At 39.4% G+C, this 26,663-nt stretch overlaps 1 protein-coding gene across 4 annotated transcripts; it reads left to right on the top strand.

Annotated features, from left to right (window-relative positions):
• Window positions 1-3,127: 3,127 nt before the first annotated feature.
• mfge8b (milk fat globule EGF and factor V/VIII domain containing b) lies at window positions 3,128-26,022 on the top strand. Of its 4 annotated transcripts, none has more exons than XM_004564530.4 (11): window positions 3,128-3,329; window positions 11,999-12,121; window positions 12,315-12,446; window positions 13,085-13,117; window positions 18,412-18,525; window positions 19,455-19,636; window positions 19,923-20,078; window positions 20,410-20,554; window positions 22,262-22,464; window positions 22,555-22,710; window positions 23,297-26,022. In XM_004564530.4, exons 1-11 carry the CDS (start codon window positions 3,260-3,262, stop codon window positions 23,438-23,440), a joined length of 1,458 nt encoding a protein of 485 aa, XP_004564587.1. In that variant the 5' UTR covers window positions 3,128-3,259; the 3' UTR covers window positions 23,441-26,022. The 4 variants fall into 4 exon arrangements, with proteins under 4 accessions (XP_004564587.1, XP_004564588.1, XP_004564589.1 ...); XM_004564531.4 differs by having other exon boundaries at window positions 3,129-3,329; window positions 22,280-22,464; XM_004564532.4 differs by lacking the exon at window positions 13,085-13,117 and having other exon boundaries at window positions 3,129-3,329.
• Window positions 26,023-26,663: the final 641 nt, after the last annotated feature.

Here is a 26,663-nt window from a genome sequence, read left to right as displayed (position 1 = left end):
AGCTCCGAATTTTTGCAATCCCAAATGCAACCAAATGATAAATTTACAATTGCGAATGAAAATATGTATATTCAAATTTTTTAACGTTTTATTTTCACGTTTTTGTCCATCTTATTTTACGTTCTACTTGTTAGACCTGTCATGTATAGTCATAATATAATACATGAAACTCTCCATTTCGGTGTCACAGTCTCCTCCTTCGCTTTGTGAAACTGAAATTTCCGATTATATCAGCAGTCAGTACAGCAAACATAGCCACTTACTTCCTACTTAACTGAAACCCTAGCTTACGTTGACAAATAATAAAAAATAATAATAATACAAACAGAAAAACGAAATCCAACAAACGTTATTCCTCTAGTTTAAATGTCATTCATTTTCAAGCGATTTGTCTAAACTTTGCACTGAGTGTGTTAGCCACAAGAGGGCGCCATTGATTAACTGGAAACACTGGGTCAAAATCAATGACTGTATACTCATAGCGGCTTAACCATGCTTTAAATGTTGTTTCTACTAATATATAATATATCCATGTATAATAAGTGAATATTTGTTTATTTTAATGTGTTGATGACATGGCTTTAACTTTGACATCAAAAAGTATAGTTTTACAGATCGGTAACATACACACTCTCAATACTTTATGCATACATTTCATCACATCTCCCAAATCTTTAACTCTTTCAAATAAATTCTAAGAAATGGGATTTTCAGCATACTTTATGCGACAATGATGCAACGATGTAAACTTAAACAACTAAAATTAATAGAATTCTTTTGGCAATATATACATTCATCAATTATTGTCATGTGTATATCTTCCACAGTCCAACATACACCAGAAAGCCCCATTTGGCAAAAAAAATCATTGAGCCTTGTGAGCATACACAGCTGTACAAACTAAGAATGTCAAAATGAAACTCTGCTCATCTCCACTCCTATCAATTATTTTCATTTCTTTATATCTGGTGCTGTTTATGATGAATCCTCAGTCTCATTTCCAAATGGGAGACAGAAGTGAAAGACATCTTGGCCAATTTTTCTTGTTTCTGTGTGGGAGACAGAAGTGAAACATCACTGATACATACCAGCTATACATTCATGAATCCTGTGCCAAATTCGCCAAGTAGCATTTCCCTTTAAGGGTATCACATGTTCTCAAGATTTGAGTTTACAGGATTATGCTACTCTCTGCAATGCGGATTAAGATCAAACAGGGTCCTGTCACATTAAATTTTCATTTAACTGTCATCTTGTGACGATTAACCCAGCTCATACTAACTGAAGGTCAGTCATGTGAAGAAGCTTTGTCGCATGGAAGAGGAACATCTGAGAAATCTGTCATTGCTGAGACACACACCACAGTGACCACTGATGAATGTCAGTCAGCCTGATGTGTACATGATACAGTGGCATCTGTGTTTTCAGAGAAAAGTGGTAATTTTTTGCAATTCATATTAAAACTTGAAAAGCTCAAAAATCAACTCTGACCCACTGCTGGATCCCAGTTCCAGAAACACCCACAGATGGCTTGATACAATAAATCTCTGGCCTTAATCTGCATGTCAGAAGAGAATTTCATGCATGGCACATCATGGAAATTTTCCCAGAACTTTTTGTGAATAGACTTGCAATTCATCAACAGGGCTCCATCAAAGAGTGACATTACGGACTAAAGCTGTACTGATGGTGACGATGATGACGCAAATTAAATGCATGTAAATTCTGTTTTAGAAGAAAAATGGGACTCATTTAAATATTACAAATATTTATAAAATATTTCAGTGTGTTTCAAACATTTTTGGATACAAGAAACATTATTCAGAACATTAAGAATCAATGAACTCTCTCACATGCTATAGTAAATCTGACATTTTAGACCATATTCATATATCATATATAGATGATATATACATTACAATTAAAGCAAAAACTCATATGGATTTTTTTGAATGCTGTGGTCTAGGCCTTACATGATTATAGCTCCTTTTCCCATCTGTTATCCATCCTGTTGTAATCATATAAAGCTGTTATGTATGTATAATGAATTCACATACAGCAAATCTGACTTTAGCCATAAAACAACCAAATGATGCTAATGCATGCTGATTGAACTGTTAAAGTTAGTAAAATCTTACCACTAGAGTTCATCAGATTGTAGATTACAGTAAAATACATTCTGTTTTCGTACACCTCCCAGTTCACCTCACTCACCCCCAACCCATGGTTGCTCCTCCCTCAAACTGGTTTCTGGCAGAGGTTTTTTTTCCTGTTAAATGGAAGGTTTTCCTTCCCAGTGTCACCAAGTGCTTAATCATAGGAAGTCACCTCGTTTTCTCTGTATTTTTGTAGGGTCTTTATCTTAAAATACACAGCACCTTTGTGTGACTTTTTGGCACTGTATAAATTGAATTGAATTGAATTGGATCATCGTAGCTACAGTTTAGCTTAGCGGTCAATATGTGTGCATGTTTATTTACTCTGGAGGAGGCTGTAAAACGTTTTGATGAAGTCTAATTTGGGTCAAAGGGTCAGTGAGCTTACTTCTGTCCAACAGCAGTAATAATGAGTTGAGTTCTTGAGTATATCCTGAACTTTTCTGTCAGCACGCGTTGCTGTTTTTGTCCCTGTTAGCTGTAACTCTCATACAATGTGAAAATGTAATCAAACTGTTTGTCAAGGAAAGAGTGTGAGTTTAAGGACGTCCTTTTGGTGGCCAAAGGTGATGCTATCAGAAGTTGGTTCTTGAAGTTCACTACTGCTGTTGGCTTGGTATCTGAAGTCAAAATAAAGATGCGTGGTTCTTGGTGCTGTGATGTCCCTCAAACTCAGAGAAAAGCATTTTACTACAAGGGCTGGCAGACCTATTCACCTTCGTAATACATAAATGTTACTAAAATGTAAACAATGATTTTCTCCTCAAGGTTTGGGTATTGAAAAATTGAATGAAATCAAATTTAGATATAGTGCAGCCCATTAGCTATAATAGCTTCTTTTGTTTCCATAGCAGATCAATTTACTTTTCTTAGTGACTTTTTTTAAACGGGGGGCGGGGTCACAATTAAATGCCAGGCTGCGATTGGCCGAGAGTCAAGGTACACGTGCTCCTTCTCCACGCCTGCTCTCTGGGAGTAAGAGCCGAACAACAAGCTCGAGCCGCCGTAGCAACAACGTCCAGACTGTCGTTGCACTCTAACCGTACAGTTGTCCATCAAACTAACAAACTACAGCTATTTAACGGCTGACAAAAACAAGAAGTATGAAGGAACAGACGCGGTTTTTCCTTTGGCTGCAACTTTTTACAGCTTGTCTGGTGTTTGGGGTAAACGGTAAGTTACCTCTCTCTGTTTTAACATTTGTTCTATTACTACCAGTCTTTACTGTCAACAGTCCTTACTGCTCAGACCGCAGCCCACAGTGTCCAGTACCGTGACTGTTTCAGTTGAGTTGGTTGCTTGCTTCCCCTCTCGTCACTTCTGATTTTACACAGTATAAATTAGTTGTTGACACCTCAGTTTTTTTCCCCTATCTCCCCCCTTTTTGTGCGTGTGTGCGCGCGCTAATCACACCCCGGCACAAGTGGTGCCTTCACTTCATCGCCAGAATAATGGAGCTGTGGGCATTTGTAGGTGCAAGTTCAAGCAATCCTTGAATAAGTGGACAGGACGTGTGGGAATGTGGTGAGTGGGACACTGGCTGGTTGTGAAACGGGAGGATTGCAGTTGTAAGGATAATCACATAAAAACAACTAAGCGTCTGTAGCTGATGAGATCTAAATGTGTTCCAGGTTTTGTATGGTTTACAGAGTCAACGCTTGGAGGCATTCATGTGCGCATTGACAACCCCCCCCCCCCCCCCCCCCCCTTTTTTTTTTTATTAAAAAGAGAAGCATCACACACTTACGGTGGCTATTATACTTATCCAGTGTTAACCTTATGCCATTGGCGCTTGTCTTTGTTTGCTTTTCCACGCATCAAATACATTTAGGCCGATGGACAAAAGCTGAAATGGCCTGACTTCCACTGCCTCCATTTCTGCTCACACACAAATGGAAAAGGAGTCACATGTGTTTTCCTTGGTATGATGGTGTATTTTCCAAATGTGAAAAAAGGAAGAAAAAAAAAGGATCATTTTCCACCATTTGCATATTGAAAAAAAAGGGAAATTCATAACTTGGATTACTGTTGTGTAATAGTACATTGCTTTCCAGATTAAACATTTTGATTTATAGTCTATTCAGCTGTCAGTGAGCCACTGGCTTAGTCCTCCTGAGGGATTGAAACTCAGTATCAGAGCAGGTCAAAGCAGTTTCTTCTTCTTTACAGATGTATTTGAAAATATGTTGGAAAGCATAAAAATAAACTAATAAAGAACAGAGTTAGATTGATTTGAAAATAGAAGCGTAGAAGTGGCTACTTTTTTCACAGTATAGCATGACTGTTGTACTTGTCATGGTTTCACTATCTGCCTAATGCTTCTGTGTCAAGAGTTTTTCCTGCCTTTTGACACCCACCAGAGATTTTGTTCAGAGCCAGAGGTAAATCACCAGCATTGTACTTTTTAAATTGCAGTTTACTAATGCATAAACCATGCTTTTCTTTGTAAGATAGTTAGAAATATCAGGAAATTACACTTTTGTTTCCTGTCAAAGTAGCAAAGACTCATTCGCTTTACTGAAGGTGGACTGAACTAGCTGTTATGTGTAAGTCTCCCCTCAAATAGCTGTTTTGAGCCAGAAGAAACAGAGTGTGCCTTGGCTGTGTCTATGGTGCTTGTGTTTGGTGACGAGCCAACATGAATCCTATAATAGATACTTTATGAATTATGCTTTGCTTATAATATAACATCCGAACTACACATTGTGCTTAAGTGCTTCTTAGTGAGTTTTATTGTATTGTTTTGTAGATTTAGTGCTTTCGCTCATCAATTGTGTGGAAACACATGCTGTGGAAAAAGCAAGACATAATTGAAGATATGTTCTGTTTGGTAGTTAAGAGAACCATATTTTTTCTGACTTGAAGGATAGTGAAATTAATGGATAATAAGCAACTCCTCTTACTTATCCCAGGTGCAGTATTGCACAAATGTTTCATGAACATTTCTACGTCTGTTGCTAAAACCGAAATGAATGAAGTGAAGTGCACATCTCCGTGTTCTCTTAGTCCTCAAGACTGACAGACAGGACAGCTGCGGAGAAAAGGTGTAGTTAACCCAACCACAATGTGAAGTCAATTTTCCAGATCCTAGCGTGCCAGCGAACTTCCACCCACACCAGCGCTTGCTCAAATCTCTGCTACAGACAGCAATGAAGGGGGGGGGACTTGTTGCTGCTGTGTCATGCAAAATGTTTAGAGGCCATAATAAGAGCTGAGTGGATTTTTCCCACTCTGCGTTTGACCTGATTAGGTTCATTTCAGCAGGTTGTGCTTTGGTTGTCTTCTTCATTAGCTGCTGATGGAAGACAAGTGGTAAATTGAGTTCTGTCAGAGCTGAGGCAATCTTTTTCTCATGACAAGACCACTTAGGATAGCTGACGGAACCAGGGCTAAATATAGTCAGGACACTGTGTGTGTATGTGTATAACTTGTGCATGTTGGCAGGTGTGTATGAATAATTTCCTTTTACAAATTTTCTTGTGAGTCTGAGATAATTGCTAATAGATCAGGTAGATATTGGTCTTACTAAATGTGAGATATCTGATCTCAACAAGGAGTTTAATTTCCTGTTAAAGTGATGATGTTCCTTCTTCGAAGTTGCAGAAAAAAAATCACGAAGAGATTTTCCGGAATAATTTAGTTAGGATTGTTTTTATTTATGTATATATATATATATATATATATATATATATATATATATATATATATATATATATATAATTATTTTTTTTTTTTTTTTTTTTTTTTCAATATTTTTCTGCTATTAATATTAATTAACATCTTATTTTGTATTAAAGAACATATAACCCATGGAATATCTTTTATTGTATATTGACCTTCTGGACTTCTTTACACACTTTCTGATTGCATCATTACTACTTTTACCCAAGTATCTTTTTCCAGCCCATTCTCACTTTTTCTGCATGGTTGTGTTGAAATAATAATAGTAATATAAAAGAAACAGCTTTTCATAACAGTGCACATTGGATTTATTACCTTTTCATATATTTTGGTCTGACTCTGCTAAAAAGGTTCTACTTACTTAGTAGTTAGTTGTTGTTGTTGTTATTGGCTAACAACTTGTGATTGAAAAGTTGCTACCCAGTGAGCATACCCTGGATAAACTTTTTGGCTTTTAGAATGAGCATAACTAAATTTACTGGATGGATAGATGGACTATTTTCTTTTTTCTTTTTTTTTTTTGCTTTTTAATATAAACTCACCAGGAAAGTGTTTCCCATAGACTTCTATAGGACTGGGAATATTTATGAAAACTCATCAGTTTCTCCCTTGATGGCCATGAAAAAGTACAGATTTAAGACAGTTCAGTTTGGTTCACTTTTCACAATCTACATCCGTGTTTTATACACATCCTTTGTCTTGGGGGACTGGCATGGCTGTGCATTGGTCCAACACAGAGCTTTGGAGGACAACATCTGTCAGATTTTATATATTCTATGTCCTTTTTTTTTTTTTTTTTTTTGCTTTTGGAGTTTATTCATCTCCCTTGGGGACAGGACAGGCTCTTTCTTTCTTTCTTTCTTTCTTTCTTTCTTTCTTTCTTTCTTTCTTTCTTTCTTTCTTTCTTTCTTTCTTTCTTTCTTTCTTTCTTTCTTTCTTTCTTTCTTTTTAAATTCCATATGAATTTTGAATAGCTTCCTTAATCAATGTTTCATAACAATATGGAATATCATCTAATTCGGGACACGTTATTAGTGTCTGTCGCCCCACTTTCCAATCTGCCATGCTGAATATTTTACACGCTGTCTTTTGTGCATTCAGCACTGGAGCCAAGTAGAAAATTGATGGGATTTGCATCCAAGATCAGGAGTTGTTTATACAAACTTTTTGTATTCATATGGTCGGAGAAAAGAACGCCAAATTATTGACGGTATTGCCACAAAGGTTACATCTCCAATGAGTAATCCAGTTAAGACTGTTGTTACTATGGAGTTATTATCTCTATTTCAGCTGTAGTCAGCTACAGACGAGCGTGTTGTTTTGTTGATGGTGCATGACTCGTGTGTGCCTGTGTGTTTGAGTGTGTATTTTTAGCGGCTGGCCTTCGTTGTTGTTTTCTTGGGAGCAGTAGCAGATGGCTGTGCTCTAGAATAGCAAATGCAGATTACAGAAACCTCACCTGCAGCTGGAGTCCCGCTGATTCTTAATATTGAAAAGGCTTGGGTTATCACAGGACCTTCTTTGGGCAGCCATAACACATCCACTTCCTGTGTGTTTAGGTTTCCCCTGCTTGCTCCTTGAGCACTCAGTACTACAGGAATTTTTATTATAGTTCAGCACATCCTTAACTGTTTTAACAAGGGTTGGACGTGTGTGTGTGTGTGTGTGTGTGTGTGTGTGTGTGTGTGTGTGTGTGTGTGTGTGTGTGTGTGTGTGTGTGTGTGTGTGTGTGTGTGTGTTTGGACATGATGTAAGCTTTTCTCCTTCTGGTACACTGAGTTCCCACACTCGCCTGCCAGCCTGTATGACCTGGCATGCCAGTGTGTGGACGTCAGAGCAGCGTACAGCATGTTTGCTGTTTTCAAACCCCAGGACCTTTTCAGTCCAGTTGTTAAGACCAACACCATTAGCCATTTCTGAGTCCAAATGGTCCTCCAATTCCCAATAGAAAATGAGCACTGAGACACCATTGAAAGTTTAAAAAATGGTCTGAATTCTTTTAGCTCCATTAGAACAATCAGCGTAGCTGTTCTCCTAGGTGTTATAGTAAACTAAACCAAGGCTTGCTAGGTTTAGTGGCATGAGACGTTAACGGTAAATGAACCAGTTAGTTAACGTGTAAAGATGATTGTATTTAAATCTGTTTTTTGTAGATTTGTATGATATTTGAAGGTGAGCCTGTTTTTGATGTAAAGGTTAAGTTTTTTTTTGTTTTTGTTTTTTGAAAGTACAGCACTTATATAACTTTGCATGTAAACAAAGGCAGAAAACGAAATACTAGTAACATTTGGAGGGTTCTCAATAGAACTACATGTTGAGGGTCCACAGTGGACGAGTGCTTATGGCATATGGCAAGAACACAAAAAACAAAACAAAAAACCCCACAGAGAACGCCTGAGATCCATGACATGATCTCATGTTAATATGTTGCTGCATGGTTTGGTATTAGCATGATATCCACAGTGAAACATTGACAGCATCATGTTGAAATGCTGTGAGCCTCACACAGTCGAGGAGATGCCTGGGTCCAGAAATGAGGTTGTTATATCGTCAGTAACACACTGGTATCAGTGCCTTGCTGCATTCTGTCCTGCACTAAAACAACTTCTCATGTCCGCTTCTTTTTTCTGTTCTGTTTTTCTGTTCTCACCATGCATATCAACAGTATGGAGACATTACCTTTGAGATTATTGACTTCCAAACCCCTGACCTCTGACAGGTCTCGCTCATTCTTTGCACTTAACATACAGCTTATGAGACTAATCACCCCTCAGACCACAGTCAAGTTATTTCCATATGGCTGCAGATAGCTCCTGTTTTGAATACATTTAATAAGGTAATTCCTTAATGTCTTTTTAACCTGTCTAAGTGTATTATGTTTTGTGCACCACTGTTTTTTTTTTTTCTCCAAGTCTCCTTTGATAACTCAGGGGTAATTTGGATGAAAGAAACTTTTTGCCCTTGGCTATGTGTATTTTGTGCACAGCAAATGGCATGCTCTGTGCAGTCCCCACAAATGATTAAGTTTGGAATACAAATGGATCGGACATCAGTGCGGAGGCCAGAGTTTTATGTTACCTCAAGAAGACAGAGGAGTCATTTGAGGACATTAGGAATGTGGTGGACAAACTGAGGACTCATTAAGTGTCCTCAGTTTGTCCACCACATTCCTAATGTCCTCAAATGACTCCTCTGTCTTCTTCCTCATTCAAGGTGCACATTAAATGCAGTAAGTCCAAAAAGTCCCTTGTTGTGGAGCCTACTCATCCTTGTTAAGTGCTCATCTTCTTTCCAGTCTATCCATCTGAATTGTATAGTGATCAGAGGGTACAGAGGATTGACTGAGATTGCTGGTTAACTGTAAAGGTTCCTCCTTCTGTGATGTGGGAAATATCTGTTGGTCCCCCCCCCCCCCCCCGAAGTAAACACAACACTTATCACAGACGCTCATACCAAAGCCAACTCCCTGTTTGGACCTCAATCTAGGGCTGGGGCATCATGGGAAAGGCACAGACAGTGACTCATAAAAAGTGAGAGAAACAATGCCCTGTGGAATTGGGTTTTCCAGCCAAACATCACTCCACATACCTTCCTGATCTGTCACTGTGGTTTAGATTTAGTGGGGCACCATGTTGGGTACTTGTAGAAGTGGTGTACTTTTTTGTTTTTTCACTGCATTAATAACTGTAGCAAATATTATGCATCTATATCTGTACTCTTGTAGTACAGAAAACATTTACTTAAACATATTTTTAAGATTTAAGTATCTTGGAAGAGTATAACAGAGCTTGGGGTTCATGTGGTTGCATTTGCACAGCATATAACAATATGTTATATAACTGGTTAAGTTCAGAGCCATGACTTGTTTGCTTTGTGACTCTTCAATTTCATTATACTTAAAATGAATAGGTGTGAACAACAAAAGTTTCATTCATTTCACTCATCAGTAAAGTGACTTTTACTGACAACGGTGTCATTGTAGGGATTTTTTTCAGGTTGGGTCACTGCCTCTTTGCGGACCACATTAACTTGATGCGTCATTAATTTCATTTCCTCAATACACCCAGGCAGATTTTCAGCTGAATAAGTCAAATCATACCACAAACAGACAGATAAAATGCCGATTGTTGCAAACTTTATTTGATTTTTTGTAAACATATTTTGTTATTCATTTTTATCTGTTGGGTTTCCAGAGGAAGGGAGGATGTGTTCCTTCCCAAAGATAAACAGGCAGCAACTTTGTTTGATAAGGATTTGTTAGTGCTGCCAGGCAGGCCTGTTTCCTAAGAATCCCACGAGATGTGAAAGCACTCAAGGGCCGTGACACTGGATGCAGCACAGATAACCCGGGATATTCGTGGGCTGGGCACTTCATGGATAAACAGTCAAACAGGATGTTTGTAAAATGGATCTGATTCTTGCAATTCCCTCAGTGCTGTTTGCTGGTAATAACAAATGAGGTCCATATTGTCATAAGTGACTACGCAATACTCAGACTACACAATATTCATTTGTGCACGTTGAAGAGTAGTGCTTCCGACGTTGGCTAGAGTTTGCACTGAATAAGTTACTCTGTGTTTTGTTTTTGTTTTTAAGAACAACTAAGGATGTGTGTGATCACATTAGAAGCATGCGGCCTTGCGCATTAAATTTAGTCTCTCCAAAATACCATTTTTAGCTATGGCCCTGTGGCCTATGATAATTATACCCTCAGCATAGCTAAAATGCAGTTCTTTAACTTTATATTAGAAGGCGGGGAAAAATATTTATTCCCTCCACCAAAACACAGGGTCAGAACTCCTTTCTTAGCCTGTATGGCAGACTCTGTGGTGATTAAACCACTAGTTTGTCTCAAGGGGTCCAACCTCAGTTTCCTTAACAATTATCTAAATGATGATAAAGTGTTTGCTTAAAAAGGCATCTCTGTCTTCTTGGGTGTTATAAGACGCTAAATCATTGACTTCCTCTGTATTATTCGAAGTGTCAAAATAGCTATATAGAGTTGTCATTTTTAAAGTTGATTTCCAAAATACTATGTATCAATTTGCAGAAAATTGTCATTACATGTGGTTTGTTATTTAAACCCTATAAAGGGCTGATGGCTGTGTGAGATGCTTTCTCGCTAAGTTTGCTTTAGGAGGAGGAAAAAGCGCTTTGATAGAGCATGCAGGAAGTAAAATACCCATTTGCTCATTGTTAATTCACTGTACTTTTTTCACTGGTGTAATTCTCAAATAGACGTAACATATAGTTTGAATTAGAGGCGTCCCTTTTTTGTTGGACTAAAACTCTGCGAGTAAATCAGACCTGATTCAGTCATGATGCTCTTAAAACACCACAACAAACCCTCTGTTTCTTTTTTCCCCCTCCGCCGAACACTAACTGACATGATTTCCCTCATGCCCAGAGAGCAGCCAGATTGTCAGGTCCAGGCTTGGCAGCAGTTACACTCTGGTAGAAGCATCCAGTGTTTGTGTGGTGTTTACAGTGTAGTGATGGCTTACTCAGCTTTTTAAAACCCTCACTTCCAGCCTGCAGCATGGTGTTTACTCTTCAGAAACACAATATGGGAATAGAATGGAAATATGATAACAGAACAACATCATTTTAGTTGTTTAATTGTTGTTACACTCTTACTGAATGGCTTCAGACTATAGTTGTAATGCTAAAAAATGAGCAAAAATTTAATATTAGTAAAAACATGTATAGTGGCTCCATAGTGTGGTGGTTTGCACATACACCTAACAGTGAAGGATCCCTGTTGTAAGGAAGACGAGACCAAAAAATCCAATTGGGGTTGTGTCAGGAAGGCATCTGTTATTAAAAATATGTTAACATATGGAGCTACTCCTTTGTGAAAAAGGGATAGCTTCTTCATTGTAAAGACGCATAAAGCCAATGCTAAACCTGCCTACTGTATGTGAGCATATTTTCTGTCCTGAAATATTCTCCTGGAGATATCAGATGTTTGCTGAGGGGAAAAAGTAAACTGTCAAGCATTTATAAATGTGAAATGAAGCAAATAAACCACCGCTGGCTTCATTAAAAAAAATCAAATTCAATTTCCCCACTAGAAGAACGTACTTTTTTATCAGTTCTTGTGCAGAGTAGTTTATTTTAAATGTAGTACTCAACTTGCCACCGTTCCACTCTATATGCAGGTGATTTCTGTGAGGTGAACGTGTGCACTAATGGTGGGACCTGTGTGACCGGGGCAGGGTCTCCATTCATCTGCATCTGTCCTGATGGCTTCTCTGGAGAAACCTGCAATGAGACTGAGTCTGGTATGTTATGCCTCTGCAGGATGACTGATTCACAGTTTACTGCTTAGTTTTTCCTTAAACATTTTCTGGCATACCCCACTTCAGAAGCCCAAGTTTAATTTTGTTAAATCAAGGTTAAACCCCTTTCATTAAAAAATTACATAGAACACTGCTTAAACTCTGTTAAACTTGGCTCTTTTTTCAATACCCAAAGGACCTTGCAACCCCAATCCATGTAAGAATGATGCCATCTGTGAGGTGACGGGCCACTCCCGCCGAGGTGATGTCTTCAGCGAGTATGTCTGCAAATGCCAGCCAGGCTTTGATGGAGTTCACTGCCAGAACAGTAAGTTTGTGCTCCCTCTTGACTGTTGTAGGTTGCAAATATAAAATACTGGCAGGCTTTTTGTGGGCCTTGTAGAGCTGCTGTAGTGTAATAACTCTACTTAATGAAGGCCAACTATGAATGAAAATTGAAAAAAAATGGATGTTGGAAGAGTTTTTTTGACTTCTACTGATGCTTACTTGTGGAGAAAATTGTAATAAGCAGACCTAAGTCTCAGTGTTGCCACTGTGCTACTATTGTGTGTGTGTGTGTTTGTTTGTTTTTTACCAGCAGTACATACTTTGCCATGCCATTAACTGGCACGTGTAATGACGTCCACATTGATCAGTGTAATGTGATACGCTAACATGGAGACAGCTGCTGTGAGTACTGGCCACCAGACCGACAGTTGTCATCCTTTTTCAGACGTCACTCAGACCAGGTTGCTTTAAACAGGGTCAGCCTGAAAGAGTCGAAACAAGGATGGGAACGTGCTGCGCTCCTGCAGCTGCCTCCACCCCTGCACACACAGAGAGATGGTTACTGTTTGCAGGAGAAGGCAGCAGAGTGACAGTTACCACATGTGCTCAAAGAGCTCATTTGCAAGTCAGACCTTCAAAGTGTATTTTTGTGTGAACCTGTGTGCTTTTCTGTCCTAGGTGTCCAAGGTGCAGATTTAAATTCAAAGAAAGGTAACAGTGAAAACAGGAGTGTTTGCTGCACTTTTATCTCTTTTCCTTCTTGGATCCAACTTCTCTCTGTTCGCTCTGGCTGCATGTGGAGGCTGAGGAATTTGGCTACATTCACAGATACACTTATAGACAAGGAACCGCTGAGTTCAGCATTATCTCTAACTCAGCACAAATAGTCCTTTATGAATCAAGGCCAACCACAAAAACAGCAGTGATATCATTTTAGCATTAGATCCACCAACTTTTAATCAGTTCAGCCACCCTGATGGGATGGGTCTTGTTATACTAAAACATTTGCTCAGATATCAGTGAAGCTGTGCATCATTCCCGCTGAGTCAATTAGGTTGCTTCCAAGTTCTCATCTATTTTAATTTACAGTCCCCAGAGTGTATTTAAGTTCAAGACATTCTTTTTTTCATTTAAGAAACCATAGCCAAGGAATCTGTTTCTGTTTTCTTTTCCCCTCAAAAACCACAAATCACAGCTCATCAAAATCTATACATTCACAAGTCATTTGGCAGTTAATGTTAGCTAAGCTGCCAGAGTATGAGCCCTCCATGGGGCAGGCATTTACACTAATTAGATGATGCCTCAGGGATAATGAGGAGTGGAATTTATTTGACCATGTCTGTTTGAGAGCCCCCCTGAGGACTGCTGGGTCATAAAGGTCCCTCTCATTTTACAGCTTCTGATGACTTGTTTGACAGTTTAAGTGCTCTAAAATATGTCTGTGTGTGTGGGCAAGGAGTAACTACCATGGCAGCCAGCTCCTATGGTTTGTGTGAAGCAAAAGGAGTCTGGAAGAAGAAAACCGGTGACTGTGGTGAACCCAGGGATGTAGTGTAGTTAAACATTTAGCCAACATTCTCACATTCACTTCACACTTGCACATTCAGACAGAAATATGAGGCCAGAACTTCAGAAAAATAAAATATTCAGAAATGTGAGGCTGTATAGGATTGGTAATGCATGGGAGTCTGTGATTGGAGTGATGGTGCTAATCAGAAAGCAGTCAAGCTCAAAGCCTGACAAGCAGGTGTCAGCAAACTGGAAGCCAGATGTAGGAGATGATGTTCGCACACAAACTACTGCATGGAAAAAAAATACTATAAATAGAAACAGAAAAGAAGTGGAAGATTGGCTGATCAGGGAATGGGGGGTACAAAATGGCACCATTCAACTCCACTTCAAGATTCGCAGCCTAAAATTATTTTGAGAAACACATCAAAGGAACAAGAAATCTACTGGAAAACAGCTTAATCACGTGTGGGCTGCACATCCCACATGAACAGCCGCACGCAGCTCATGATCTCATGTACAGACTGTTTAGCATACACTTACACACACACGCACACATGGTTTATCCCTCGTGCCAGTCTAGCCAACAGAAAGTGGCGGTCCATGCTGAGTGCTAGCAACGTCAGCGCTGCTTCTGTTGCCGGGTGAAAAAGCGAACATGGAGGCGGAACAGTGAATTAAGTCTGCCCTCCTTACAATGTCACACTCACTACTCAGGTCTGACTGCAGCAGTTCTGATTGTCCTATCAAATTGGCCTAAAAGCCTTTATGGGTTGTACAGAATTTGTGTGTGTGTGTGTGTGTGTGTGTGTGTGTGTGTGTGTGTGTGTGTGTGTGTGTGTGTGTGTGTGTGTGTGTGGTGGCGGGGAGGGGGTGGGGGGTTATAGAGATGCAGAGAGAGAGAGAAGGATGTTGAATGCTTTTCACTTCAGACCGAAGCAGATTAATGCAAACAGTACGGGAAAGAGTCTTTTTCTTCTTACAGTCTTTAAATCCCACATTTCCGAACAGTTATTCCGACTTCTTGGAAATCAGTGCGGAGGCCAGAAAAGGGTGTGTCTATGAGTGTTCTGATCTCTCATTTGTTTTGGGAGAGTTTTCAACTCCTCTCAGGATGTGGTGGTGCGGACAGTCTGGGACACATGCCCCCTGTGGAATACAGGGTGTGTGTTTCATGTGTGTTTGTGCCGTCATGAACTCTGTTGTGCCTGGCATATATTTTTTGGTTCTCTACAGTCTGCATTTAAGAAACCCTGTTGACCTAATAGGAACTCAAAGCAGCTTATGTGGAATCACTACATGCTCTTAAGAATCACGACACAGCTGTCAGGTGTTTTGATAAGAGGCTGAAGCCTCACAGGTAAAAAACAAACAGACTAGTAAAGGTGGGTAGTCACAATTAACCATAGAGGTTGCTTCCATGAAAATAAAGACATTACAGCTTGGATGGATGAAGTGAAGTAAAATTATGTATTTTTTTATATTAGTTCTTGACATTAAGTTATTTTTAAAGTAAAAGGAATTTGTCAAAAGTAAAACATTCTCCGTCCACTAAATAAGTATACATATTTGAGTAATACTTAAAATTTTATTAAGCGAGTTGGCTTTAAAAAAAACTAGACTTATGGCATTCACCCATGAAGTTGTGATAGATTAGAGGAGCCTGCTGTGTTTTTATTTGAAATTGTAGTGAGTCGAGTGGCTTTGCCCAAGATCCTCAAGAAAGTACACCAACCACATTTGTGTAAATATGTAAATATAATGTGGTGTTTAACTTTAGATTACTTCTAACTTTAGAAGGGTTTTGCAGGGAACCTTGAAATCCGTCAAACTTCCCCTTCTCTTTTCTTTTTTCTTTTAAGCCACAAGGACATGAAGTCATGAATAATGAATACATCATACAAGAGTGTGGAGATGCAGTAATATAGATAGTAAAATGTTTCACTATAGAAGCTTTGGTGTTATGGTGGGACAGACTGTTATAGGCTGTGCTATAACAGTCTGTTCAGTTCACAGCACACAGAAAATAACACATTTCAGCCTTTTTTTAAAATTTAATAATGCCACTGGGGTTAAGAGCAGCTCTTGGTTACTGTACCATGGCAACAGTATGAGAAGTGATTAAAATATGTAATCTTGTCACTTCATGTTGGCTTTAGTTTGAATAAATGACTTTGTTCCTGTTTAATAGTTGTGCTAAATTTCATAAAAATCATAAGGTCGAACGTTGCTAGCATTTATACTGAGTTTAGCAGTTTCATATAAATAAGTTTCAGAAGGTTCTTAAGTAACGTCCTTGGTGTGTTGCTACTCTTTGTCTTTGTGGAGAAGGGTTTCTGTTTTGTTGTAAAATCACATCAATCGTTTAGTTTCAGAGCTCACTTTGAGAACCTTGTAAGGTCTAGTCTCACACTGTGAGGTATGGAGAACACGACACTTTTAAAAGAGTAACTCCAAAGCAGGTTTGGACTGTCAGATGCAAGCTGGCACCTCATCCCACTCTGCTGCAGCACAGATCCAGGATGCAGACAGCTTTGGTGATCACCACAAAGCGCTGCCAGCGGACCTTGGCTGTGCTTCGATCAGGGTCAGATTTCAAACAAGCCACGTGAGATCTCTATTGGTTTTCGCTTCCTGCTGAGACAGATATTGACACTCTAAATATTGTGCTAGTGTGCCGTTTCCCTTAAACGTGATAGGGTTTGTTGGATCCCAGCCATAGAGAGCTGGCCTGTTTAGCTACCACGCACTCGTCCCACTAAAATCTATATGTACAAACAGTTAGCTGATACTGGGATGCTACTACACACAGAACAGTCAGTATTGTTTTTCTTTTAGTCGTGCAGGTCATACATTTTGCAACATTTCCCTTGCCTGTTTTCTCCCTCTCTTCTTTCCTCCCCCTTTTATCAGATAGATGGATAAATGGATTAGCGCCTGGATCTGACAAGGCTGTGTGGTCCTCCTGGTCCTCAATCCTCTTACAGGAGGAGGGCCACCAGCTGACGCTCCTCAGAACTTGACAAGAGTTTGTCTTACTAATGTTGTCTGGTTTGTTTTCTTTGAAACCTCACAGATCATCTCACTTATTTGTGACAAGAACTCAGTTTGTCCCCACAAATCCTCTCGCCCCAGAAAACAGCTGTCTGATTTTAAATAAGTTTTAAAGTAAATAAAAATGGAAGATTGACCTTTAACTTTTGACTGTTTCTACCCATGAATTAGCAAAGTGCAAGTATTCATACACCATGTGCTACATTCATCCTACACATTTTATTTTATTTTCCTTTTTTCTGTTTCTGTAGTTTCGAATGTTGTAACGATCCAGTGCATGTAAAAAAAATAAAACAATAATAATAATAAAAACAATTATGCTGTAATAAATTGTTATAGTAAAATGTAAAAGTGCTCTGATACAGGAAATACCAGCATGCCTGGATATAGACAGAGGTAGCTGCTAACATTTTTTTTTCACAACAACAAAGTGATCTAAGAGGCTGTTTGCAACATGCGTTTAAAATATTCAGCTGCTAAAATAGTCAGTTTTATGTGATGAGCTCCCCGAGCTAGAAGTGTCACAGCTGTGGACCTCATTATCCAGAGTTTGCGGATGCACATTTCAAAATGACTATATATTCCTCCTGTGACGTTTGAAAATGAATGTTTGGACACAGAGCTATTTATAGAGAGAGCATGTGGGCAGGAAGATGCTGCTGTGTGTGCGTGTTTGTTGGTTAGAAACATTACATCAATGTGCTGAGTTGTTTGCGTGCATTTCCCTGCGTAATAACAAGCACTCAGGATTAAAGCTTTAGAGATTTGGTCTGAAATTCTGCTTTTTGTGTGCAGTCATCTGTACAACCAGCATCATTTGTGCCTTGGTCCTGAATGTGGTCAATATAGAGTGCCTTCAGTGCCGGTTTAGTCACACTGACAGTTGTGGTGGGTGAGATGAAAAGGAGTTTAGTCCCATTTTCATTCTGCTGATTTGTCCCCCTCTCTGTGTTACAGTTTTTAAGTGGGACACATAATGTTTGTAAGGGTACCATCAAGAGGTGATGCAAAGAATTACAGCAAAATGAACACATTCAAGGCACTGAAATGATTCTCCAGAAGATCATCTATTCTACTTTGAGCATCCAGAAATGGAGTCAGAGATTTCCTATAATGACACATTTACTTCTGGGAGATTTGTTTTATAATCTACACCTAAAACACACGATCTCATGTGCAGTAGTCTCTTTGATGTCAAATATATCTGTCAAGTTTGCATTTTCTGACCTAGGACTAAGCTCGTCTCACTAACCTCTCTACAGCTCCAGTTCTGCTGGCACAGCATGAGGTGACCTTACTGTAAATCAGATGATTGAATATTGAACTCTGTTTCTCAAGCATGATATGCAGCTCACTCACACTTCTAACCATAATCTGCTTTTAAACTTACCTATAGTTGACCTGTCCTGTAACAACACTGACTGTGATTTATCTCCCTGTAGATGTAAATGACTGCGCTGGACAGCCATGTGAGAATGGCGGTACCTGCAGAGACCTGGATGGAGATTTCAAATGCCACTGCCCTTCCCCTTATGTAGGAAAACACTGCCAACTTCGTAAGTGTCAGACAAGCACTTGGTATGACAAAATGCTTTGAGGGATAAATAGCTAAAAAACAAAGACATTTTTTAGATGGCAATAAAAAAACTCCATATCTTCTTAGCTTTAATATTGCTAATGTAACAGAAGCACTGTGATTAAAGGAAGTGCACGACACTAAAGAGGATAGGGGATGGTGGCCAAGCTGCTGGGGTTTTATGATGATCAATGCTCAACATAAAGATGGTCTGTTCAAAATGCGAAATCAATGCTTTGTTCAATTAGGCTGATTCAGTGCTCTGCATCCCTAATGATTTTATGGTTCAGGCTAGTAAAAGTTATGCATACACATCACGTGTGTGAGACCAGATACTGACTTTTTACATGCCTCTCCATTGGTGACCGTCAGATGCAGAATTTTGGGGGGAGTTCTTCATCCCTTGAGCCAATTCTTCTGAATATGATACTTGAGAAATGTGTTGTTGGTACTGATTTGATACAGACATTCACTTGGACTTAATAAATAAATAATAAACTAATTTCAGTTTTGTTGTCAAAGAAAACACAATTTTGGTTATAAGTGAAGAATTAAAAAGCAACAGCAGAAAATCTTCTATAGAGCCTCTAGCTGCCAATTACATTACCAACACAGACATGTCACCTATATAAATTAGGTTGATTACTAGTACAGGTGGATGCTGGGGTTGTGAAGGAGTTGAATCAGCAGGTAGCCACGCAGGGCAGCAGCACTGCTGACATATCAGACCCCAAGACTGGTATGATACTGGGGAGTGAGGCGTAGTAAAAGTAAAACTATCTCATAGGCTTCGCACCACGTGAAGAACGTGAAGACTGCATTGTGACATAATGTTTATTCAGCTCCATATCTCAGAAACAGAAATGAAATGGAAATAAACTTTAACCTAACTCCAGGCTCTTTCTTCAGGCTGTATTTCTCTTCTCGGCATGGAGGGAGGGGGCATTGCCGAGTCACAGATCTCAGCCTCATCAGTCCGCTACAGCCTACTGGGCCTGCAGCGCTGGGGCTCTGAGCTTGCCCGCCTCCACAACAAGGGACTGGTTAATGCCTGGAGTGCTGCTGCACATGACAAGAACCCATGGATACAAGTGAGAATAGTTATACAGTAGATTATGAGTGTAACGCAGGCAGTTAGAAAACTGACCATGTAGACTGACAATAATAAATAAAGGCTGGTGAGAAATTAGGGTCTGGAATCATCGAGATTTAGAACAAATGCATTTCAATCATAAACTTTTAACATATTCTCACAGTATGCAGAGCTTTTTGTTTGGACTGCTTCATTTTACCTCTTATGTTTTTGAGATTTTGAAAACTATTTGATTTAAAGGGAAGGGAGACTCATCTTACCATCATCCATTTCTACATTTCCAGATCAACATGCAAAGAAAGATGCGCTTCACAGGAATTGTGACACAGGGCGCCAGTCGCATGGGCACAGCTGAGTTTATCAAGGCCTTCAAGGTGGCCTCCAGCCTGGACGGCAGGACATACACCATGTACAGAACAGATGGACAGAGAAAAGACTATGTAAGGCAACAGAAGAATAAAGCACACAGTATTCTAGTTGAAAAGTCTGGTTTCCATTGCTTTATGTTAGAATTGCAGTAACTGTTCCAAACAAGACAGATTCCACAGTGATAAAAGACTTTCCTTTACAAATAAATAATATATCACACATCACACATCACACAGATAAATCTGGTAATACTCTACGGTTACTATAATGCCACACTTTTGACTGCATCAGCTTGAAAGCAGAAGTTTATTCAAGATAGGTCACAAAGCTACTAACAATGGTTGCTAACACTCACCTGATGGTGCAGTTGACACAGTTTGCTTGCTCCCACCTCTCTCCTAGATTTTTGTGGGGAACATGGACAATGACGGCACCAAGACTAACATTTTTGACCCCCCGATCATTGCCCAGTACATCCGCATCATTCCCGTTGTGTGTCGTAAGGCTTGCACTCTGCGCATGGAGCTGGTGGGCTGTGAACTCAACGGTAAATTCACAAAGAAAACATCCGCTGTACACATGCCGCGCACACATGTTAGGTTCTCAGTTTATTGAGGTTTGTTAGTGACTGAAAGAAGCTTTTTAACATGCAGGCTTAATGTGGGAGGAAGTTTTCAGGAAGGGAAATCCAACAGCCTTTTTTCTGCTGGCATTTATCTCCTATGTTTTGTCACTAATTATTTCAGTTTTGCATTGAGCGGTTAATTATGATCAAACGATGTCATGCGCAGGGTAATACTCTTTGCCAGCTCTGAACGCAGCTGTGTGCTGTCTGAGTCTAAGATGTTCCCTAAAGAATTTATTAAAACCATATGATTATATATACCGCAACATATTGGATGCTAATTGGTAAAAGACTCATCATATTCATCGTCCCAATGTTGTCACCCCAGGAGGCTGATGTAACATGTGGTTCTTTGAAGTCTTCTGTATTTCAGTAGAAGCATATTCATCTTTCTTTTCCTTTTATCATTATCATGTAGTTCCTTCAGTCTTGCTGGCCTCGTTGCACTGTCAGACATCTGTTTCTCTTTGTTGTCTCTTATCAGTGTGTGTTCTTCTTCCACTGAACTTCAGTTTCTGCATGATTCCACAGTTGTGTAACACGAGATCCCGACCAGCATGTGTTTTTGGTTTAATCACTTTACAACATACTAATACTTTCACATTCACTTTAATGCAAAATGCTCATTACCTAATCTAGCACTGTTTGTTTTACATTCACTGACTTGCTTCAACGCTGTTGAGTGAATCAGCTCAACTGTAAAGATGCTGTTTTAATATTCAGGTGCTTGTGCTAAATATTTTTCATGCAGCTTTGACCCCTGTTCATTTAACATGCATGCTCAGCTGTTCCACTAACCCATCACTCATTAAAAGTCTGTTACAGCCTTTAAATATTACACTGAGCTCCACGCATTTTTCTTTTTTTTAAAGGTCTTTATTCTGCACATGTAAAATTACATAAAGTAAGAATACTGTGGACCTCCAGTCACTGTAAAACCTAATGTTCTCCTCATCCAGTGGGTGTTTGTCAGCCTCAGGTGTGATTGGGTAAGAGCAGAGACGTTATAGAACAAAGAAAAGTAGAAATCTTTGGGCCCAGCAAAACCAAAAAACTAATAAGCCATTCATCTTGTTGCATGCTCAGAGTTGAAGCTCATGTAATTTTAAACTGCGGGTTGGTGGGCATAACTAATAGTATTCATAATGAAGATGAAGGCAAGTGTATGTAGTGGGTTTTTTTTAGCTTGCTTTATCCTTGGTGTGAACAAACATGGCAGTGCTCTGGTGAGCTGAGCCAGGCACTCCAAGTATATGATTTTATGTCCCCATGAAATTAAAACATTCATTTAGACAAAAGCCCAATGTTGTTAGCCTAAAATGGCAGCTAAATAGCAAGACTGTCTTGTAGAAGAAATGTAGTTGGTCTAAGGGTTAGGTCAATACATTATGAAATATAAATGATTCCAACCAGCCGCAACAAAGAGTTGAGAAACACCCACATTTTGTCCTTGCTCATTTGTCTGTCGCTTTGCATCACTGGCTGGCCTTGGGCTGCTTCCTCTCCGTCCTCTGTCTATCATGCTTTCTTTCTTTCTTTCTTTCTTTCTTTCTTTCTTTCTCTTTCTTTCCATTCCTCTTTTCTCTCTTTCCTTTGTCTCTTCTTCTCTGCCTGGTCTCACCTCCACAGTGTATTCAAACGCTTCAGGTTGTTCAGAGCCAATGGGCATGAAGTCCAGATTGGTGTCTGATCGCCAGATTACAGCCTCCAGCACCTTCCGCACCTGGGGCATTGAGGCCTTCACCTGGCACCCTCACTACGCCCGGCTGGACAAACAGGGCAAGACCAACGCCTGGACTGCTGCTACCAACAACCGATCTGAGTGGATACAGGTGGGAGAAGACTGGCCAGAGTTGCACACTGGTTTTTATTTAATGCATTCTACTCATGTAAAGGTTCTTTTCTTTTGTCTATGACCTCAGGTTGACCTTCAGTCTACCAAGAGGATCACAGGAATCATCACACAGGGAGCCAAAGACTTTGGCTCTGTCCAGTTTGTCACAGCCTTCAAAGTCGCCCACAGTGATGATGGACAGTTGTGGACCATAGTTAAGGACGAGACCACAAAGACAGACAAGGTCGGTCCAACAGCACAGGGGAACAAAATGAATTTAAATGTTCTTCTAATTACTGAGTAAAACTTAACACACCTAGACTGGCCACAACATTAAAACCATCTGCCCAATCTTGTGTACCTTCCAGTCATGGTACCCAAACAGCTCTTACTTTAACCGTGTGTTTTTTGTAATCGGTAAATAATTAAATAAAGCAAAAACCTGAATAACAACGAAATCTGTATTTGATGTACTTGTCTGCATCTGGAGCCAGTTATGCTGTCACTGGGACTGATTAGTCTTCTGTGTGTATTCATTTCCATTACATCCAAAAAATCAATTGATCTGCAGATGCAGGCAGTATACGGCCAGATTAGGTCACACTGAGGCGTGGCTCTGATTTAATCAATAAAACATTTATGACTTTATGATCTCATTTTGAATTTTGTGTTTTATGTTGACAATGGTTTTAGATCCCATGTTCCTTTTTACTTTTGCAACTAAAATATCTTAATGGATCTTAATAACTTTACACAGTAAATTAAGGCGGTTTTACTGTTGCAACAACATGTGAAACTGTTGTGTTAATTAATCACTTTCTTCTCTTCAGATTTTCCCAGGCAACAGCGACAACAACGTTCACAAAAAGAACATCTTTGAGCCGCCGTTCTACGCCCGATATGTCCGCATCCTGCCGTGGGAGTGGCATGACCACATCACCCTGCGAATGGAGCTTCTGGGCTGTGACGAGTAGCGTTGCCCCCCCCCTACCTCCTCTTCTCTACCTCCTTCCCCTCTCTTTGCTTTCCTCCCTTCCCTCTTAATTCCCTCCTTTCTTTCTCCCTGTTGAGCCACACCTGCACTGCCTTGCTCTCAGGCCTAGAGGGCAGCAAACACCAGAGTAGCACACCATGACCTAAACCCTGGCTGGCCGGAGGTGGGAGTTGTTGCCCCTAACCAGTGTTACCAGAAGTCCACGTGTGCCCCCTGTTTTTATTTCCTGAACTGATCATTCATCTTTTCCACCTGAACCAAATCTGGGATCTTTTCAGGAAGCAGATCTATGGACAGATATGATCCAATCTATTGGCAAAATATAAATAAAATTATTGTGTCCCTAATCCCCGTGTTTGAGGTCAGGGGTAACACGACTGCTGCTGTACCAGTTGGTGCTACCTGGACTCTGATCTTAAATCTGTTCTTTGTGGAACATGGAACCTCCGAGACCCACAGCTGGTGATGTATATACGCTCCATTAAAACAGCTTGCACATATCCTTTAAATGAACCCTTGAGCTCCCCTGAAGAAACACAGAATATATATTATCTTTTGAAGTTACACTGAGGGTTATGGACAAAACTTAATCTGAACATAATATCTAATAATTAATATATGATTAACATATTGGCAAATAACCAGATTTTTTTAATGTATTTTTATTTGAAAAAACGACCAAATTTACTCACAACAAACTAAAAGCTTGTAATATTTTATTTTGCTTGGCAAAAAAAAAAAATGTGAGACTGGAAATCTCAAGGTCAGTCTTAGAGTAGTACTAGTCTTTCTCACCAGTGGTTTAAAGAGTTAAATTCTTGGTTTGTTACCTTTTGTTCCTTTTCAGGGCTGCTTTAAGATGTTTAATGTCTATTTAATATCTAGTTCCAAGCTTTAGTATAGCAGCCACTAACAGAATAGTGTTCCTTTTTTGTACAACAGTAAATTCTTGACCTGGATGCTTCAAATAAAGATGCAATCCACACATATTTTTTTGCCAGCACATCCTCAGGTTGTTGTTGTATTTATAAAAATCTAGTATATGGTGCACTGGTGCTGACACACAGAACAGAAAGAGGAATCAAATGTGTTTAAGTCTCCATCATTACAAACCTATAGAGTCACTTCGCTTGTGATCTAAAATACCTGAGGAGACACCCGGGATCAGATATTTTAAACAAAAGACAGCAGGTTTAAGATAATTAAGAGGTAATTAATATATGAAAGACAAAAACAACACTTTTTTCTTTATTTGCAAATCATTCAAACACATGCTGCAGTCATTAGAGGGGATAAAATTTTTCAAAACATTTAAGATCACTCAGAAAATGTTTTTTGTTTTTTTACAGTTATTGCAGTCTTTCATGTGTTATTAGCTATAGCATATATATTTTACTTTTATAAAGTCACATTTGTGTTCTGGTTATAAAAGTCTCAGATCTGGACCCCCTACTCAACTTATGTTTTACTGAAATAACAGTATTAAATCTGTAAATATATGTATTACCAGATGCAAGCCTAAAACTAAACGGATGTCGTCTCAGGTCAAGGTAGATCTGCTCCAAATATTCACACAGTTTCACTTTTTTATGGCACTTTTATGTTCGTGTTTTGAAAGTATTAAAAACCAAAAAAAAAACTGTGCTGTGCATTGAAGAACAAACATAGATTTTGCTGTTATGTGTATAGGTAAGCAGCAGAGAAATCAAGTTTGCAGTTCAGTGTCTGTTGGATTAAACTGAGTTTTGAAAGTGGTGTGTGTGCGTGTGTAGGGGGGAAGGGGTTTGGGTTTAACATTCATATACGCAGTACGTTTGTACTGGGATCTGCCTGGATTGGTAGACGCTAATGTTTGCAGCAGATCATTTACTTTGGGTCCAGCATTATGCCTCCAGTTCAAAGCTGCAGCCCTGCTGATAAGATACCAAATTAAAGCTGATTTTAACGCTTCCACTGGACATGACACAAGCCTCCATATCATCAGCTTTCTGCCACCCTGTCACAGTATTCTAAACCTTTCCACCCCATGAATTATGAATTATGGGCTTGTGCAATATTATACTGTGTTAGTTTTGATGACAATAAATATTAATTCAGGATCCCTAAAAAATGCATGAGGGGACAGCAGTGCCACTGAGAGGTCGCGGATAGATGTCGGTGTCAAACACTGTACAGTATTTATTATCGGCGCAGATGATTCCAGGCAGCAGGCAGCCCTCTTATCCACGTCTGCATGCGTTTTATTGGTTAATAGTTGCTCAGTTTAAGTTTCCACTTTACTGGTGACATTTTTTCTAGATAGTCATCAGCATTGAAGTTATAGATATCTTGTTCCCCTGTTCTGGCTTTTTTTTCTGATTGATCAAAAAGAAACTGATGATATTGATGTGTTTTATGTATTATGAGTTACTGACTGTTGACCTCTGAATTTTGGCTGGTTTTGAAGCTTTTAAAAAAAAAAAAAATTTATTATTCCAGTCTTGTGTTTCTAAGAGGACCTTGTGTTTGGCCTTTGTATCTTTTAAAATGAACGAATAAATAAAGAAAACTGAAAAACTGTCATGGTGAATTGACTGGGGGCTACTTGACTGTTACAGCAGCAACCTTTAAATCTGTCTTTGGGTGGCAGACTTAGGTTATATTATGCTGAATTAATTGGACCTGTTTTCCATTTAAAAAGGTGGCAGATCAAAAGATGAGGAGCGTGGAGGGTTGTTTTTGCCTGTTTAGCATTTAAACACCCCAAGGGTCTTTCTTTTTACCACTCTGCCTGTTTAAATGTATCGTCACCCAAAGAGGGCATGTCTTCTTTTCTCATTACAGCCTGTGAAGGTCACTCCCAAGTAGGGAAATCCCTCTAAGGTTTGACCCACATAATTGCAATCATATGAAAATACATTCACATGGTGACACGGTGGCGGTTAAATTCTTGTCGGTTTGGGCTTTTTTTTTGCTAGAACTGAACAAACAAAAGGTAAATGTTGTGGAAAATTACTCCAGCAAAACCTTCAGATGATTGTTGTTGTGAACTGCTCCTATATAATAAAATTTAGCTGAATACTATGTTTTTTGTGCTTAACCAGTAAATTCTGGCTAATTGTGTAAAAAAAGCAGTAAATCCAGTTACGACCAGCCCTCCCAAGTAAACCAGCTGTTTTCCCTCTGGTCTTGCTGGCAGCTATGGTGTGAGTTGAGAACCTGTC

Source organism: Maylandia zebra, linkage group LG7, assembly GCF_041146795.1.
Source record: "Maylandia zebra isolate NMK-2024a linkage group LG7, Mzebra_GT3a, whole genome shotgun sequence".
Lineage (NCBI taxonomy): Eukaryota > Metazoa > Chordata > Actinopteri > Cichliformes > Cichlidae > Maylandia > Maylandia zebra.
Note: the sequence above shows the minus strand (reverse complement) of the source record. Positions and strands in the feature narration are given on the sequence as shown.

What these genes read in the sequence shown, in the direction of transcription:
- mfge8b (XM_004564530.4), top strand. Translation starts at nt 3,260, where the DNA reads ATGAAGGAACAGACGCGGTTTTTCCTTTGGCTGCAACTTTTTACAGCT. An exon ending in TCTGGTGTTTGGGGTAAACG is followed by an intron (nt 3,330 to 11,998) that starts GTAAGTTACCTC and finishes CTCTATATGCAG; the next exon opens with GTGATTTCTGTGAGGTGAAC. An exon ending in GGTGGGCTGTGAACTCAACG is followed by an intron (nt 20,555 to 22,261) that starts GTAAATTCACAA and finishes TCACCTCCACAG; the next exon opens with TGTATTCAAACGCTTCAGGT.